Source organism: Pleurodeles waltl, chromosome 12, assembly GCF_031143425.1.
Source record: "Pleurodeles waltl isolate 20211129_DDA chromosome 12, aPleWal1.hap1.20221129, whole genome shotgun sequence".
NCBI lineage: Eukaryota > Metazoa > Chordata > Amphibia > Caudata > Salamandridae > Pleurodeles > Pleurodeles waltl.
The window spans coordinates 203,014,270-203,032,896 of record NC_090451.1 but is presented as its reverse complement, the minus strand read 5'-3'; the positions used below and the strand labels follow the sequence as shown (position 1 = coordinate 203,032,896).

The following is an 18,627-nucleotide window of genomic DNA, read 5'->3' as shown; positions in this document are numbered from 1 at the left end:
GAAAAATAAATGGAAACATCTTTCTGAAGAGGATTTCAGTGTACAAAAAACTCACTGGCCGTTTATTGAACAATCAACACTGCAGCCGAAAGAGTAACTTGGAAATAAAAATTGAATTGCAAATCGGATAACAATGCGAAATATTTCAAATCGTTCGGTCTATTTTACTTGTCTGAACCAGGCCGGATTATGATGCAACTCCTTCAACCATTTTTTTTCATTTAGACGCTTAAATAGATTGAGACCGCATTGCTGATGGTGCAGCACGTGGCCGGCCAGAGTTTTTTGTCAATAGGTTTATTAGGTCAGAGGAAACGTTTGTCAGCTTTAAAGAAGTTGAAGTCACTACTACAAAAAAAAAATCTGCCCAAAGCACTAAAATCTACCTGCTCAGGAAATAGCCCGCCGCCTGCACAGCGAGTGTCCGAGTGTACAGCCACACTCCGCATTACAAAGGTTATGGAAGCGTAAATCAGCACAGGGGGTGGACGTCCTAGCCACTAAATTTCAACTGAACAGGCCATCAGATTATGGGCCAACACTTAGAATGCCCTGGCATGCCAACGTACTGTAACATGTAGTGGGAAACTAACTCTAGACGTTTAAAGACAATAAGAGCAGGCCTACTCCCGGGGGCACAAAGGGCGTGTGCTCACCTGGCGCACAAAGGTATTACAGAAGGGGTTCTAGATGTTTGTGTGGCCCTTTCTGTGCACCAGTGCTATTCTGAGAAGGCTGTCGCAGCTCGCTCCTATTTAAAAGGGTGGGGCGGGTGCAGTACGTGGGAAATGGGGAGGGGCGGGACGTTTAACAACAACAAAAAATAACAAAGTAAAAAAGTACCTCCTCTGTTGCCGCTGCTCCTCTGTCCCTCGTCACTGGGTCTGCAGGCTTAGGCTCCCAACTTGCCCTGCGCCATTCCTGGAGCTGCTCAGAGCAGCGTCAGGATTGGCTGGGAGTGCCCACCCAAGGTGCTGCCAGGCAAACTGGGAGCCTGGTCAGGCTCTCATAGTTTGCGGGCTGGAGAGAGCCTACAGCGCATGTGTGTTTGGCCGGCCTCTGTGCACTCCCCTCCGAAGCTGTCATCCCCTACGCACCACCTCTTTCACTACGAAGGAATAATAAACCTGGTTTAGTATTCCTTCATGGTGAAAGATTTGCAGCTTCTGCTGCTGGCGGGGGAGGGTAGGAAGGGGCCGACGCTCCTCTGCCTTTATGGAGGAGCCGCCCCTGGGCCTTCATCCATTTGCATGGGGGTATGGCGCTGTGAAAATGAGGGAACCCCTTTGCCTCTGCGCCTGCACTGTATTACAGACTCCGGCCCAAGCAGGCGCATACAGGCGCACTCACAGTGCACCACAAAAAGGGGGCGCGCTCTCAATGTGCTTCCTGAAGGCAGCCCTCTGAAGAGGGGAAAGGGTTTCCATGGACCCCTCAAACATCCCCCTGCAGGCGGGTGCAGTCATTCACTGCACCTGCCCGCAAGGGGATCTCTCTCCCTTCTTTAAAGTACAGGTATGCCACCAGCACTGTGGAACTTTGAGCCGCTTTGAAGCAAGCCACTCCATGTTGCACTGGATGTGCTGCTCTGCAGGGGGACAAGCGCATTTATCATTATAGGGTGAACTTTCCCTGTTTGGCCCTGCGCACCTATTGAAAGGTGCACCGTGGCGCAAACAAGGACAGGCATCTATCCATTTAATAAAATGCCCCAGATCTTTCCTAAAATTACAAAACCAGGGACTAGAGTCCTGTTTGACCACCTTGCTGTCATTTCTCTGGCCTCTGAGTCAGTGTTGATGTTGATCCATTCTTTTCTTACAGAGATAAAACAGAGGTTTGATGGTCGACCTTCAACTTCTTAAGTGGTGATAAAACGTGATTCTCCTCCAGTGTTTTACAACTGTTGGCCTGTCTTATCACACGGCGAGAAATGTCTCCTGGTGACAGAAGTGCTACAATCCATGTTGGGCCCGTAAACTTCACTGGTCAGGCACCAAATAGTGGCACAACAGGTTTCTTGTATGGGTGGCAACCAGAGTATGAACATACAGACTGCATCCTTGAAGTAGAAGCGTTTTTAAGATTAGCTCACTCTAAAAATCCCTTCTATGCATTCCTTATAAACAGCATAAGTGGTTTGTGGGATCCCCAGTTCCACACAAAACATGACTATAACAACGTCCTGCATCCGAGAAACCAAGCCTGCCTAGTGCTTTGTTCCTTCTCTGTGGAAATGTGACTGTTTTTCATGCCTTGACAACATTGCAGTAGTTGTCAGGAAAGAGAAGGGTCATGATTACAGTTGTCTAGGAATCACACCAGACCATGAGTCGCAGTAATTCATCCCTATGCCACTTGGACACTTGAGGTTTGGTGAGTTTGATGTTCTGTTTGTACATAAATCCTTTTTCAGTCAAGGAGCTGACTCTATGGACCAGCCTAAAAATTGAGCTCCATACTCTGCCTAATCGTATTCAAATCAGAATACTTGCAACTACACGAGTGAAGGTCTCCCTTTTTCGTCTGCCTTGTGGGTAGGTTTTATGGATAACCAGCTGAGATTTCTTATCCTCCCAAACTGCTGTGGAGACACTAGCATTAACATAGGGTTCCTCTAAGTGGAAAATGGGGTCGGGTTTATGTCCGCATGTCACATCTCTAGTGTATCGTTGAAAGGTGCGGAAACTGCACACATACCCACAAAATAGTGGGAAGAAGTGCTAATGCAAATGAGCTTAATAGCAGAATTGAGAGGGATGTCAGGCTCGCCGTTTGTGAAGAGGAAGTTGCCATGATGGGCACACTCATTAGACGGGATACTGATGGTGAACCCCAGGACGCCAAGAGGACATCATTGCTGGCCAGGCAAGGTTTGCTGTGAGATGAACTTAGGCAGCACAACAATAACAGTCAGGAAAGATAACTCACTAAAAAAAATAGTAATGTGAGAGGGGGAAAAAACAAACAAAGTGAAGTGTTGCAGAGCCCGGTGAGGAACTGGGGGGGGAGTGTTGTTAGGCCCTTCTTACAATGCTTTGTACATTCCCTTCCTCTCAGTTCCCCCAAAGTATTCCAAGAGTGTTCTAAACTCTAGAATGTAGAGTGCTGCCTAGTCTCCCTCCCAAGTGCCACATTCTGTTCTCCATATTCTCTGTTTTGTTCCAGGTCAAAACGAAAATGTGGGCCAGATTTTGTTAGGTGTAACTTGTCAGTTCCTGCGCTAATGTGACTGCAAGTAGATCCTGCCCATATTGTGCAGGTTTGGGTTGATTTACTTTGTGTTGCATGATGTGTGTGTGGTGTGTGTGTATATATTTTTATATACGTTATATATTTATAAATCAAATTAGTTCCAATATCCATGTGGTGTGTGAATTTGTGCATAGGTTATCATTCATGGACTTGGTTGTATGTCTTTTTTTCCAGGTGAGAAGCCCTTCGCTTGTCCTCACTGCACAAGAGCCTTTGCAGATCGCTCCAATCTACGCGCCCACTTGCAGACCCACACGGACATCAAGAAGTACCAGTGCCGGGGCTGCTCCAAGACCTTCTCCCGTGTATCACTGCTCTGCAAACACCAAGACACTGGGTGTGGCCCGGTGCCACCAATGCCTCCCCTCATTGTGCCCCAAAACAGCAAGTGCCTGGCACCTAGGGAGATGGCTTAGCACTGGGGCGACCACTACCAATGAATGGATTTTGTGTGACCGTGGAGGCTTTATTTCAAACGTCAAAATCGTTAAATTGCTCTGATGCTCAATTGTTTGCCATCGGAGCAGGAAAATCTAGTGTGAAAGATACACGTGCCTCTTCATTGCCTGTAACGGCAACAGGAAGTGTGGAGTAGCAACCTTGCAACATCCAGAAGGACCACAAACAAAAATTTTGATTAAAGCAATTTCAATGAGGAGTATATTACCGGATTATCCATCAAACACTTATTGATATATCAACTTTATAATGAGAACAAAAAACTATGCATGTACGTACAGCTGTGCATTGCCCACCTACTATTTCTTGTAATTAGAGGTGGACTGGACTTTATGAAAGCTGGGGCAGTTCTCGGCAGGCAGGTGTATCCTGAAAGACCCACCTGGCTAGGACTGATACCTCTTGCGTGGCTGGTCTTTTTTCACCCCTCCTAGGCCTGTCAACGACAGCATCATATTGGGATATCTTACAATTTACCTACACACCAGTATGCCTTAGTATCCTGTCTACCAATCCTATTCGGCTAATTGTCTGAGAAGCTCTTACTAGTTTATTGAAGATCGTTGCGCCTGACCAATGGAGCACATGGTGAGGGGATAGCGGCAGGAGCTCTGGTGATGAGTAAGCCTATAAGGGAGGCTTGCTTTCCAGGTTCCTTCCCTTTACTGTGAATCTTTAGGACTGCAACAGTGCCCACTTTTCCTTGTTTGTTTAGTGTTTAAATTTAATCTGTCCATTTCGTGTTTCTCTGCACTGACGAGCCAGGTCAAATCCAGCTCCCCAAAACAGTTAAATCATTCTACACCCCTCCGTGAGAAAAGGATTATTATAGCAGAATACGAATAAGAACAAATGTATAATTTTTGTGAATACATGAAGACAATAAAATAAGTGTGCAAAATAACAATAAATTGTATTTGCTTTAGTATAGCTTGCAATCATAATGTTTCATAAAGAAAATGTCATTGTTATTGACCAGCCAGCTGCAAGTGGTAACAAACAAATTATTCTGTCAATTGCTGAGGAAAAGAAATCCGAGATTTAAAACTGTTACACAAAAGCTTATACATTCAAATTTCTAGACAGTATGGGCTACTAGCCCTCTCTCTGCGACCCATCAGGGTAGATGGTCTCTGTGGTGCATTCTGTGCACACCAACTCAAAAATAAAACCAGGGGAATCTCAACATAAAACAAAAAAGGGAAACAAAACATGGGAGGTGGACTTTGGAAGCGGGTCCAATTCTGGTTCACATCCCGTCTTGTGTATCTCATAGGAGCAGGGGCATAATTCAGGCCCCAAAGGTGCAGGGGGGTCCTCTACCCTTTCAGTGGGCCCAATTCAGACCAAAGCCGAAGTATATTTATGAGATATGGGAGACTTGGATTCCCATTATCACCTTCTGCAGGGTGACCCCGTCATTTTGTTTTACGTCTCTGCACATTAGAAGCAGCCCACCTGGAATACCAAAAAAAAGAAAAAAGTTCTAGGGAATGGCGTCACAAAGTAAAATGGTTTGTGTGGTAGAGAAGGGACAAAGGGTAAGGAAACAGCCTGCTCACTGCAGGAAATGTTCTGACTCAAGCTGTCTATCGGAGAGTTTCCTAGTGCCATCCTACAATGTCTCATTAGATAGATTGCCTACATCCATCTGAACTTTCCATCCGCCACTTGCTCCTATATGCCACTGTGCACACGGTATATATTCACAAAAGTTCTGAGCTTTGCCTTCAATACTGTTGTTTGTAAAATATGTTTCTAATTGTCCAGATCTTGCTCATAAATGTCTATCCTTATTTTCTCCCCAAGTTACTTCTTCAATTTCGCCTTCACATTGTCATTGACAGTGGTCTTCATACCAATATTATGCCAGCTAAACACAATTTAGAATCCAATAAGGGTCAAGTATATTTTCTGACCACAATTTTATCCCAATACAAATAAGTGCAGATGTAGCAAATGAGTTTCCACTTGGATAGCTGAACTCGATAACTGTCTGGGTGGTCGTCCTCTTTAGTGTATGTGAAATTGCAAAGTTTTCCCACTGCGACTTTGTGAAGTTTTTAGTTTTATAATTTTTTTAACTCCATTGCTTTTCTGAGGTCCTTGAAGTTTATGAAGATTAAAGAAAAAAAAGTGAAAAAAAACGTTCACTACCTTGCATTTACTTGTAAGAGGAAAATCTCCAGAACAAAAAAACACTCCGGACAGGAAATTCTCTCACATAGTGTTTTTGTCTAAGAGAATTGTCTTCCAGAAACTATTTTCTCGGAAAGGTCTTCTGGAAGCAAAATTTGGGGAAGATAGCAAATGTTCACACACTTGCAGAAGGGAAAAGTTTGACTGCTTCAACCAATTTCATTTTTTTTAGCTGTGGGGTCGTGCTGCAGGCACCTGCCTGGAGTTCTTGTAGTTCCACATAGGCCAGCCCGGCTCCTGGACTCGCCTCTCGTCGCCACTGTGATATGTGGCTGCTGTAATGTAGCGGGCACTCACTCCCCTGACCAGCTTCATACTTTGGGTAACACGCCGTGCCCTTCTCTTCGGTATTAATAGAAGTCGGAATCATAAAGGAAACCGCTTTATAGTAAAATCTGGTCTATATCCAGGGCGAAGCATCTAAATGCTACGAATCCACCTGTTGGAGCGGAGGAAAGAATCTTTCTGCTCTAAATAAAGCCGGATGCTTTCCCCTTCTGCAACAGTGGATGGAAAATAACTTATAAATATGCGCGCCATTCCGGTCAGGTGGAAGCGAGCCAGCGCAGGCCCAGTATTGATGCAGATGGCCGCTGCCAGCCGGGCGTTCTAATCCGGCCCCGAGCTCCGCAGGCATTGGATACTGCAAAGAAAGGATGCGATTTTCCGCTCTTCCAGATCAGTTCGATGCTAGGCCGCACCCCTTGCACGCCCTGCCCGCCACAGTATGTGGAAGATCTCCGTCATCACTGCGTAGCGAGCAATATTGGGTACAGGTATTTAATTTAGAACTAATCAACAGGGACACAGCTTCATTTGGTGCAGCAGGTGCAGTGGCAGCGGGGCCCACCGAACATTCATTCTTGCTATATTTTATAATTCAGAGATCAGCCAGGACACTGTTCTTCCTTGCACTAAGGCCCAAGACACACGGGCTAAGCTATTGCTGATCAACCTACGTCACAGAGTGTTTATGGTACCATTGTCACCGTGTGATCTCGGGGCATCTCGACACTAATGTGCCTGGAATTAAACAGCTAAGGGGGGAAACTGCTTGCACTATAAAAATACCAGTAATGCAACCCATGTTTTCATGGTTTTTTCTCAACCAGAAAGGTGTTTCCTAATTCGGCCGCCTCCATCCCCAGGCCACAGCCAGCCCCCCCCCCCCCCCCAATTGGTTGATCACTGTAGGACAAGATTTGAACCTCTACTGCTGGTGGTTCTTTAATTATATAAAAACTCAGCAAACTGTGTGTTTGTGTATATCTAAATACTGAAGCCAGAAGGAACCATTTCGGATGTCCCTGGCTGTGACATAGCACAAGATGGTGGGATAGCTTCCCCACACAGTGGAAATTTATTATCTGCATTTCTGTGGCTGGAGGGTGGAGCTCTCAACACTGATGTAAGGCGGATGTAGACAGGCCTATGTTTAGAAATTTCATGAGGACTTTGTTAGCAAGGGGCTGCTGATTAGTTCTTCCTGGAGAGAAAGGGAAAGGCCTGAGTAACCCTATGCGACCCAGGGCAAAAAATCTATATGCAATGTAGGGTAACCCTATATGGGTGATTTTACATATGCCTTTATTGGGGTACATAAGTAGTCAATTTATTCACTACTGGAATGATCACTGATTCAAGAGTGCAACTTAATTAGCATTTATTCAACTTGTAACAGTATCTCCCCGTTTTTGCTTGTTGTACAGCACATTACTAACATTATATGAATGTACACATACACATTACAGGTCCTAGTTAATAACTTGTTGAGGTGTCTCCTAATATTATTCATGTGAAAAAGTCCACCTAGTTGGCAGTACTTCCAGTTGGTCAATTTTGACCCATCCAGGAAACGCAACCCAGCTCCAAAGGTTTGGGGTTAATAATATACAATTCTTGTTAGTGAGTGGAAGACTCCAAATGTATAAACAGTTGATGCATTTTGACAAGGACAAAGGACATGTATATTTACAACCGAGATGCTGCAGCAAAAACAATTCCGAAAAAACTCAGTGCTTCTGAATCACTGGAACTAAAGAAATGTCAAGTCACTCTTCTGATGTCTCTCCCCAGTATCGCATCTCGGCTTAGGTGAACCATCCATGTTGTCCATTAGTTCTTCCTGAGCACTGCCATTTGAAATGGTGGTAAATGGTAGGACTTCCAATGAAACCCATGTGTAGAAAACTTGCTCTTTGATGTGTACATATTGTGAGTGCTTCCTTTTGGAGCCAGCCTTCATGCTGCCTTCTGTGAGAAGCATCACTTTTCGAAAGGGTACGATTGGGGAGCAGTTTGAGAAGTACACTTCAAAGAGAAACAACCCAAACCACTTCTGAAGCTTAGACGGTGTATCCATATCTTTTGCCTGGAAAATGTATTAGTGGGATCCAAACCACCCTACATTGTTTCAGTCTCCAGTTCTTCTTGAACAATGAAAGTGCTCCACAAAGTACTCAATCTGCAGTGGAACTAGGGCTGATGTCTGCCAGACAGTCCGTCTTCTGGAGGTAAGAGGACAATACCTGAAGTCATCACTTTTTGATGGAGGAGTTGACAATCTGCCTAAGGGGTCTAGAAGCCTGACTGCTGAGAGAGGGAAGGACTGTGCGCGGCCTTGAAGGAGAAGATACTGTCCAGGAAGAGATACATGTGTTTCCAGCAAGGAGAACACCAGTGAAAGTTCACAACCTTCGAGAGTGTGCCAGATGACATAACCTGCGAAGGGTCTCCCGGCCACTTTATGCAGTTTATGAAGAGAGCCGCTCCAGCTTTCTGCCAGAACATGTCCCCCAGCAGCTGGTCACTGGTTTGATCACTTGGTGCTGCCGCCACCACTGAACAAAGGACTGCATCTCCTTGAGTGGAGAACTCCTCTGTCGGAGGCTGCCACTGCCTGAAGATATCGTGGCAAGATGCAGCGTGGAGGCCACAACTACCTCTGGTGAGTGCCTACCCATAGCCAACTAAGAGGGACACTGATGCAAATTTGTCTTGCAATGCAGCCTGGAAAATCGGCCACCATGACCCCACAACAAAGAGTTCAAGCTGTGAAGGTGGGAGGATGCGACTGCATCCACTGCATGCCTGAGAATGTTGAGTGTAACTGGCAAGGAAACTGCAGGACTTCCCCTGCACTAGGGGAACAGACATGAACTCATACACACCAATGTGCACGCCTGCTAGAAACTGTTGTTTGATCTTAAAGGAACAATAAAATATTGAACTGAGCTGTATCTTAAAACAATGAGAATATCTAAGGTAATAAAGTCTAATTCTCCCTTAACCTGTGTATGGAGATGGTAATAGTGGAAATCTTGGTCTTAGCTAGAAGGACCACAATTACTGGGTTTGTAGTATCTTGCTGATAGAATGCAGCATTCAGCAACTCTGTATGTCACATCCACTGAATTGTATAGCATTTAGTTTTGTTGTTAAATTAAAAATGCTTTCTCTTTCATAAAGATAAGTACTGGGCTGGATCTTACCTTATTGTCTAAGCAAAGAGTTCCCCTCATTAGTACCAGTTTAACATCCAAATACAGCAGTAAGCAACTAAGAGATGACCTTTCAATCTTTGTGAAGGGTGTTCCACAGAAGGGGGAACACTTCACCACCAATGTTCCCTGTAAGGTGCACGAGGGCACACGCGCACCCTTCCTTCACCCACCGCGCAGGCCTCTATGCCAAGCGCACGTTTCCGCAACATCACGTCATAGCCTCCATCACACGAGAGAGTTAACACATACGTCAGCGCTGCGTTTAAAAAAAGAAACAGCACGAAAACACGTCACTCTTCCCAGCAGAGCAGGACAAGAAACGGCAGTGCAGCGACCCAGGGAGAAATCCCTACACAAGGAGAGCACCAAATGAAAGCAGGTACGTGTGCTTGTAATGTAGCATAGTGGGTCATGTATCACCTAGGTAGGAATTCATGGTTACCTACAAGTCATAGATCATGGGGGAATTCAGGGTAACTGGCACAGTTAGATGCAAATTGATGTTTCCCGGCATGTTCGAGCAGTGAGGACGTCATAGGCAATGCTGGGGCTGCCTTTTCCTTGCGGCGGAGGCTGAGAGTCAGTGAGTGCCGGCGGAGGCTAAGGCTGTTTGGAGGTGTGTGGAGGCCGGCAGTGAAGAGCCATTGCCTGGCATTGTTGGAACAGAGGTTTTCACGCTCCTTGACCCGGGAACTCGAAGTACTTGATTCTGCAGGACACCTGAAACTAGACACCGTCTTGATCCAGAGAGCGAAGTGATAACCATGAATTCTCAGTAGTCGATAGTCAAAGGAACCTTCTCAACACTACAATGTATGTGGTTGTGGAAAAAATGTAAATCCATTTTGAAATAGGCATGTAAACACATTTGATTAAAAGGTTATGTTATTGCTTGTTACGTTCTGCATGAAATGTCGATTGTAGTTTGTTGTCCAGCCCCTCCCCTTGTACGACTATGCAGGAATTCAGGATTTAATAATATTTGTATCACATTTATTCACATTTGTGTTAAATATTTGTGTTTATATATGTGTTTGTGTTGCAGTGTGCTTTCTGTACTAGGACATCATAACAGCATATCCGCTAATGTGCTCTTTAATGGCTACTTAATTTCCTGTTAATGTTAAAAGTTAAGGAGTACATACTTAATTTCACAATTTTTTAGGGAATTATCCTGTATCTTTTTACCCCTCACAGATTGTGAGTCTAAAACAGATTTTCTATCACTCATCAGTGCTCCCAATATGTGAGGCCCTATCGCCTTGCCCGTCCACTAATTTTGGGTTTGACAGGGTTGCCACCAGCCGGTATTTCACCAGCTTCACTAGTAAACTAACTTCTTGGGCCGACGCCGATAATTATGAAATATAGCCATAGGAAGGGCCACTGTTTTGTATGTGTCAATGGGATTCCTTCTTTGCATTGTTAGCTAGCTAACTAGCTGCCGAGACCGCTGTGTGTCGGAAATCCCTAATCTTGCGAAAGACTGCATGTCTGGCTGATTACACACATGCGCAGCTTGAAGACAGGAGTCCAGAGAAAGTAGCCTTCGTGGACTGTCGCAAACTTAAAACTTAGCCTCTACATTGTTGAATTCATGAAAAGATAGGTGCCAGGGACCCAGTGCTTAATTTGTAAATAACAACGTGCCAGTGCCCAAAGCCCTCCTTTTAAACATGCAGCTGCTGCAATTAAATGTGCGAACACAGAATACTGAGGCAGTGTAATCCTGACGCCATCTCGGGCCTCTTTAATCCATTCAGAGCCTCTCCCTACCCCTTCAGCTCACTCTTGCAGCTTTCTGCTTTCTCCCATTAAGATGCTTTTTCTCTTCCTTCGTCTTTCCCATGTGTGTCTTTTGCTCGTAGTAAATGCTTGAGGCAGAAAAATGAGTGCCGGGCCTCAAAAGTAAGCGCTGGTGCTCCGCACCGGAAACAACAACCACAAGTTAAGCACTGCAGGGACCATTTTTTTCCAAGGAGCCTCACAGCACAGCTGATGAATGCCAGGGTTGTTGAATACCAAGGCTATCAGTTCTTTAGTTCACTTCATGCCTCTTTCATCCACCAGTATTCTGTGCCTGCCCTAAGTTTTTTTTTTTTTCATCCATGCATTCCCACTTTGCCACTGTTTTCCTGTCTTTCTCTTGCTCCTTTTTCCCCCCCCTTTTTTTCATTTGTTTTCTGATGAATAAAAATATGCCCCAGTCCCCAAAAAAGAGTGCCAGTAGACCCCACCTACAACCACATGCTCAGATTAATCACTGAGCCGAGATTGTCCTCTCAGAGCATGAGCATATGTAGAATGATTATGACATAGGCTGGGTCTCAAAATTCTATTCCATTCGCAAAAAAGTCAGTGTGCAATTTGGGACCACTTTTTTAAATGGAATTTTCGCGCATCTGTTTCTTAATTGCTTTCTCCAAGAAAGTGCCTTGACACAAATATGGCACTCTATGTTGACACTTTTCCACCTCTCTGCCAGTCATGGAATACTTGACTCCATCCTTCATCCTGTAAAGAGTGCCAGGGTAACTAGTTTAGTACTCATGGATGAATTAATGGCACAGCAATATATTGAATATTAGTGATTTTTAGTGTTAATCAGGTCTCTGTTACTCTAAGTTGTACGGTACTATTTACTGAAATGGCTTGTTATTTGTATTTTTATAAAGCAATGTATCGCCCTCTTTGGTGATTGCAATACTTTAAAATAGATTCAAAATTTAAATTTTATGAAATTGTTTCACTTCCTTTCTGTGGGCAATAATTTCCTCCAAAAAGCATGACTCATTGAAGTATGCCAAATGGAGCTGAAAGCAGTGACACCAGAGGTCGTCTAAACTGAAACCCCAGGTAACTATTCAATTGCTCTGCAACTGTCATGTATAATGCTTTTGTAACTCCTATAACCTATGCTAAATATCTTCTTTCCAATTACAGACAGTCAGCATTTGGATTCAAACGGGCAGGCGTGAATACCAAGGAAGATCAGGTAATTCTCTAGATGTTCCAGGTCGTATTCACCCCTAGGGTGCCTTGGACGCAACGGTTACGTCCTGGGCAGCACCGCTCGGGTGCCCAGGACATAACTGTTACATCCAAGTAGGGTACCTCTGGGGAAGCGCTAGCGCTCCCCCTGGGGGCCTCTCACCCCCTCCCCTGGGCAGGGATGGAAGGGGAATCACTTCCCCTTCCAACCCTGCCCCCGCTGATTCCCCCGTGGCGTCTGATGACGTCAGAGGCCTGCCCCTCCGCACTGGAAGCTCAGCTTCCAGCGCAGATCGGAGAAGAAATGCAAAAGCATTTCTCCTCCGATCACGTGGAGGGGCCGAGAGAGGCATCAAAGGAAAGAAAAGGCCTTTACTTTCCTTTGATATGTCTCTCTGCATTTCTGCTGCCTGATTGCGATGCGATCGGGCAGCAAAAATGCCACTAGACACCAGGGAGTTTATTTATTTTTGTATTATTGAATAAGGGGAGCAGCCCCTTGGGGCAAGGGCCGCTCCCCAGGGGGGCAATTTATTTTATGTCATTTCTGCCCCCCTGGGGGCAGATCGGCATATTATAATTAGGCTGATCTGCCCCCGGGCTAAATTTGAGGTTTGCTGAGGATTGTGGGTAAGAAAACATTAGGGAATCCACGCAAGTCACACCTCCCTGGATTCCCTGGTGTGTCTAGTTTTCTGAAATGTTTGGGTTTGGTAGGTTTCCCTATATGGCTGCTGAGCCCAGGATGAAAAATGCAGGTCCTCACCGCCGCAAAAACAAGGAGTTCAGCATTTGATTATTTTGATGTGTCCACATAGTGTTTTGGGGCATTTCCTTTCTTGGGCACTAGGCCCATACAAGTGAGGTACCATTCTTATCAGGAGACTTGGGGGAACGCTGGGAGGAAGTACATTTGTGGCTCCTCTCAGATTCCAGAACTTTCTGTCACAGAAATGTAAGGAAAAAGTGTTGTTTTTTTTGCCAACTTTTGTGGTTTGCAAAGGATTCTGGGTAACAGAACCTAGTGAGGGTCCCACAAGTCACCCCATCTTGGATTCCCCTAGGTGTCTAGTTTTAAAAAAAAATGCACAGGTTTGGTAGGTTTCCCTAGGTGCCGGCTGAGCTAGAGGCCGAAATCCACAGCTTGGCACTTTGCAAAAAACAGCTCTGTTTTCTTTGGGAAAATGTGATGTGTCCATGTTGCGTTTCCTGTTGTGGGTATTAGGCCTAACCACGCAAGCGAGGTACCATTTTCCTCGGGAGACTTGGGGGAACACAGAATAGCAGAACAAGTGTGTTTCTCTACATTTTTTCCTTCCAAATGTAAGACAGTGTGTAAAAAAGACATCTATTTGAGAAATGCCCTGCAATTCTCATGCTAGTATGGGGACCCCGGAATTCAGAGATGTACAAATAACCACTGCTTCTCATCACCTTATCTTGTGCCCATTTTGGAAATACAAAGGTTTTCTTGATACCTATTTTTTACTCTATAGTTCACCAAATGAATTGCTGTATACCCGGTATAGAATAAAAACCCATTGCAAGGTGCAGCTCATTTATTGGCTCTGGGTACCTAGGGTTTTTGATGAACTTACAAGCCCTATATATCCCCACAACCAGAAGAGTCCAGCAGACATAACGGTATATTGCTTTAAAAAAATCTGACATTGCAGTAAAAAGTTACAGAGTAAAACGTGAAGAAAAATGGCAGTTTTTTTCACCTCAATTTCAATATTTTTTTAATGCAGCTGTTATTTTCTGTAGGAAAACCTTGTAGGATCTACACAAATGACCCCTGCAGAATTTTGTCTACTTTTCAGAAATGTTTAGCTTTCCGGAATCCAGCGTAGGTTTCACACCCGTTTCTGTCACTAACTGGAAGGAGGCTGTGAAAGCACAAAAAATAGTAAAACGTGGGGTATGTTCCAGTAAAATGCCAAAATTGTGTTGAAAAATGTTTTTTTCTGATTCAAGTCTGCCTGTTCCTGGAAGCTGAGAAGCTGTTGATTTTAGCACCACAAACCCTTTGTTGATGCCATTTTCAGGGGAAAAACCACAAGCCTTCTTCTGCAGCCCTTTTTTAGGGTCGAGCCTGCATTGCATGCGCTCGCGCATGCGTATCGCAGCGAGACGCTTTAGTTATTAGAAAAGGGCTCGGAAGCCCTGTCAACATCACGTCAGTGTTTTTCATTGGTTCGTGGGCTTGCCTATTAAAATCCGCTTGCTTTCATTAGTCGAAGGCATGCACACGTCATGTCTTTTCCGGGGGCTAGCCCTCCTCGAGCGAATCGACCAAGTACAGAAAACATGCGAGGCTCGCTGTTTTCTGTCGGCTCGTGGACTACTTTTTTTCTATTTTACTAGCGCGATTTCGCTTGGCAGAAGTTGAGCGCTTTACACAGTTAATTGTACTTTTTCGGGTTACGTACATAAATACACTTTTGCCGATAGTGTTGTAAACTCCTAACCCGACTTTTCACCTATCAGCTCTAACATGAGCAAACGCGAGACCCGTTGCATTGCAAATGCTTGTTCTCTTTTTCTTTTAAAAAAACAAAACAAAAGTTTTGCTGTATTATGGCTAATTTTTTGGTCTCCTTCAGGGGAACCCACAAACTCTGGGTACCTCTAGAATCCTTAGGATGTTGGAAAAAAGGAAGCAAATTTGGCGTGGGTAGCTTATGTGGACAAAACGTTATGAGGGCTTAAGCGCAAACTGCCCCAGATAGCCAAAAAAAAGGCCTGGCACCTGAGGGGGAAAAGGCCTGGCAGCGAAGGGGTTAAGGGTCTCTAGATAAATCACGTTCATGATCCACACCTTTGCTTCTATTACAGGTTTGTAGGACTGGGCAAGGTATAGATTTGAATGGGCTGACATGCGTAGAAGCATAAGGACCAGGTAATTATTTGGTAGGTACCCCATCTGTGGTCATCTGGCACATTATAATATGACAACATGCTGTAACCAACTGTTAACCATCTTTTCTTTTGTTGCAGGCATCTCAGACAGTACTGGCCATAGATGAGGACGGGCAGACTGGAGTAGCAGCAGAGTTTTTCCTTCTGATGCATCTGAGACATTGAAACAATCTCTTTTAAAGGCATCTAAGTCCCTGCACACGAACAGGCACACATGAGTAGAAGCAGAAAGACAAGGTAATAATTTAGCAGATTTTCTTTGTGGTGCACCTAGTACAGTGGAATATGACAACCTCCTTTAATCACCTTTTCTTCTGTTGCAGGCATCTCTGACAGCACTACTCATAGATTGCAAAAGGCACATGTGAGTAGAAGCAGAAAGACAAGGTAATTATTTGGTAGATTTCACTTATGATGCACCTACTACATATATAACAACATTCTTCAACTTTTTTTTTGTTTTTTTTGCAGGCTTCTTAGACAGTGCTAATCATAGGTTTGAAAAGGCAGACGTGACTACAAGCAGAAAGACCAGGTAATTATTTAGTAGTTTTTCCTTGTAGTGCATCTGAAACGTTGGAAAATAACCATGTGCTGTAACCATTTTTTTTCTTCTATTGCAGACATCTTAGACAGCGTTACATCTACAGGCAGGTGTAAGAACAAACAGAAAGGCCCAGGTAATTACTTGCTACGTTTTCCAAGAGATAGTTCAGACTTGTCTGGTAGATTGCATTAAATAGCATAAGAACCAATTTTAAATAATGTTCCTCTTTTTCTTTGCAGGCTTTGCGGCATAGTAGGCTCAGACTGATTGCCACCATAATGTTCAAGCGCAAAGCTGTGACTTCTGCAGAGAGCAGTGCTTCACCACAAAGGAAGAAATGCTGTCTTGTGTTCAAAGAAGAATGGCTGAAAGAAATTGTGGAGACTTAGAAACAGAAGTCACAGAGCAAGGTTTGCGTACAACTGGGAGAGCTATTTCTATATAATCCAGAAGCAGGTCTGATTTGGGGACTTTTCAACTGGGAAGAAATTGAGTGATAGCTGGACTACTTGAAACGCCATCAATTTACCAAAGTTCATGAATCTGCTTTGGTGACCCTAAGACATAAAAGTGCTGCTGCCAGGCTGGGTTTCGGAGTGCGCACCATGCTGACGGAAACTGCCAGTGACAGAGCAAACAGACTAGAAGTGGTGTAACGACAAAGATCCCTGCCTAAGGAGATAAAGATTCTCATCAACAATGTGTTGCTAGCAGTCAAAATGAACACTTCAATGTTATCTGTTCAAGACATCCATGACCACGTCGCATTGTATGTGAATATGACCTGACAGCTGAAGGAGCAAGAACAATGCCTTTGAGTTTTTGGAGGCCATCAACAGCGTGATGCGCTTTGACTTAGTGGCAGAACTTCACAGTGCTCGGTATCACACACTGATAGCTGATGAGAGCACGGATATTTCAGTTAAAAAATGCTCATTCTCTACTTCAAATTTCGATCTGTAACATCAACAGAGCACAAAACTGTGTTTGGGGGAATTGTAACTCTGAGTACATGCAATGCAGAGGCTATCACTATAGCTGTAAAAGACTTCTACACTGCCAATAAACTGGACCTTATGAAAATGGTCATGTTTACATCAGATGGTGCATCAGTGATGCTGGGAAAGAACAATGGTTTTGCTACTCGCCTCAAACAATCCATTCCCCATCTAGTTCAGCAGCACTGTGTTGCGCACAGAGAACATTTGGGAGTTGATAATGCCTGGAAAAAAGTGCCAGGGAAATGGAAATGGAAACATTACTGAGGACTGTCTACACTGTGTTCTCCCGCTCACCTGTAAGGAAGTCCAAGCTGGACAAAATTGCTTTGGTCACTGAATGTGAAGCGGTCTCCTTTCGGCCACTCAATGAAGTGCTGTGGCTTTCAAGGCATTTTGCTGTTGGTGCACTCTTGTGTAATTCTGAGGTTGCTCTCAAATATTTTGATCATGAAAGAGTTGAGGAGAATGACCCATTTGCTAAATATTGCTACAAAAAACTATCTGACTCAAACTACCATATTTCCTTTGCAGGACTGAATGACATTCTGGGTGAACTTGCATCTTTGTGCAAATTGTTTCAGAAAAGCTCTTTGACCACTGTTGAAGCTGTACAGTATGCAAGAGCAAATCATAAATTGGCCAACTAAAGGAACAGTACTTGGGCGACACTGTCTTTTGGAGCAACACAGTAAGAGATCTGATGGCTTTGTACAGAGAGGACCGAGAGTATGATAGTGAACCAATGTTATCTTTCATTAAACTTCTTTGTGAGCAAATGGAAAGAAGGTTCCCAGAAGAGGAATTAAAGGAATGGACAAGCTTTCATTGCCATGCAGTAACAACACAATCACAGTTTGATTTTGGGACTGAGAATGTACAGACTTGTTGAAAAGTATAAGAAGGTCTTGGTCCTTGGTGAGTGTGACACCCCTGATGATGTTGTTCAGCAATACAGAGATTATAAATATGTGGTGGCAGAAAATATAAAAAGCGGATTGTTTAGGACCTTTCAAGACATGGTGAATTTTACTCTGTGGAATGTTGCACAGTATAGTGTTGTAGCTCAGTTTGTTGATGTCCGTGCAGATTTCCAGGCTTCAAGTGCAGACTGAGAATGAGGATTCAGCCTCATGAACTCAATCAAGTCCAAATTAAGAACCCGACTCGAGGAGAGTCACCTAGATATGCTGATGAGGGCAAAGGCCTACCTCTCAAATGGGAAAGTTGACTTAGAACGAGTTTATCAGCACTGGAAGAACGGCAGGGACCGGTGAGAAAAACAAACATGTCACACATCTAATGTTGGCACCAGACTTGTCTAAACTCTGTTGCGGCTCCTCCTACAGTCCATGTGTGGGTTGGGTAAGAACATTTCTCATCCTGTCTCTTGGCAGGGACACCATGGCATTTATCAGTAGTGTGCATCAAATTGCAAATGTTAACTAATTGTACAACTTGCTCTATTTGATGTGCATGGCCCTATGCAGCATTCTGAGAGTATTCATTAAAGTTTCATAATGGTTCAACCTCCTGATTTCTGTTTTCTCTAACTGGGGTGTAGGTGGCACTTAACAGGTCATGTCCTATGGGTGTGCCACCAGGTCACAAAACTGCCTTAATGCCATATTACATGGAGCAATGTTTATACAAGTATCCCTTTTTTGCTTTAGTGGTAAAACAAAGCTATGGAGAGGCAAATTCCAAAGATCTTGGTAATTATGCGCTGCACTCGCGTGAATGGTCAATTTCT

General features: G+C 44.2%; 1 protein-coding gene and 1 long non-coding RNA gene across 4 annotated transcripts in view; both read left to right on the top strand.

Annotated features, from left to right (window-relative positions):
- SNAI3 (snail family transcriptional repressor 3) overlaps nucleotides 1-4,743 on the top strand; it is a 32,765-nt gene extending 28,022 nt beyond the window's left edge. The window contains exon 3 of one of the 3 annotated variants that reach the window (XM_069217638.1): nucleotides 3,430-4,743. In XM_069217638.1, coding sequence (XP_069073739.1) covers nucleotides 3,430-3,671 — 242 coding nt within the window. In that variant the 3' untranslated portion in view covers nucleotides 3,672-4,743. The remainder of the gene's footprint in view (nucleotides 1-3,429) is intronic. The other 2 variants (XM_069217639.1, XM_069217637.1) reach the window with 2 other exon arrangements.
- Nucleotides 4,744-15,710: 10,967 nt separating this feature from the next.
- On the top strand, nucleotides 15,711-18,305 carry LOC138267981 (uncharacterized). Its single transcript, XR_011199899.1, has 3 exons — nucleotides 15,711-15,864; nucleotides 15,953-16,009; nucleotides 16,116-18,305. It is a non-coding gene; the product is annotated as an uncharacterized lncRNA (long non-coding RNA).
- Nucleotides 18,306-18,627: the final 322 nt, after the last annotated feature.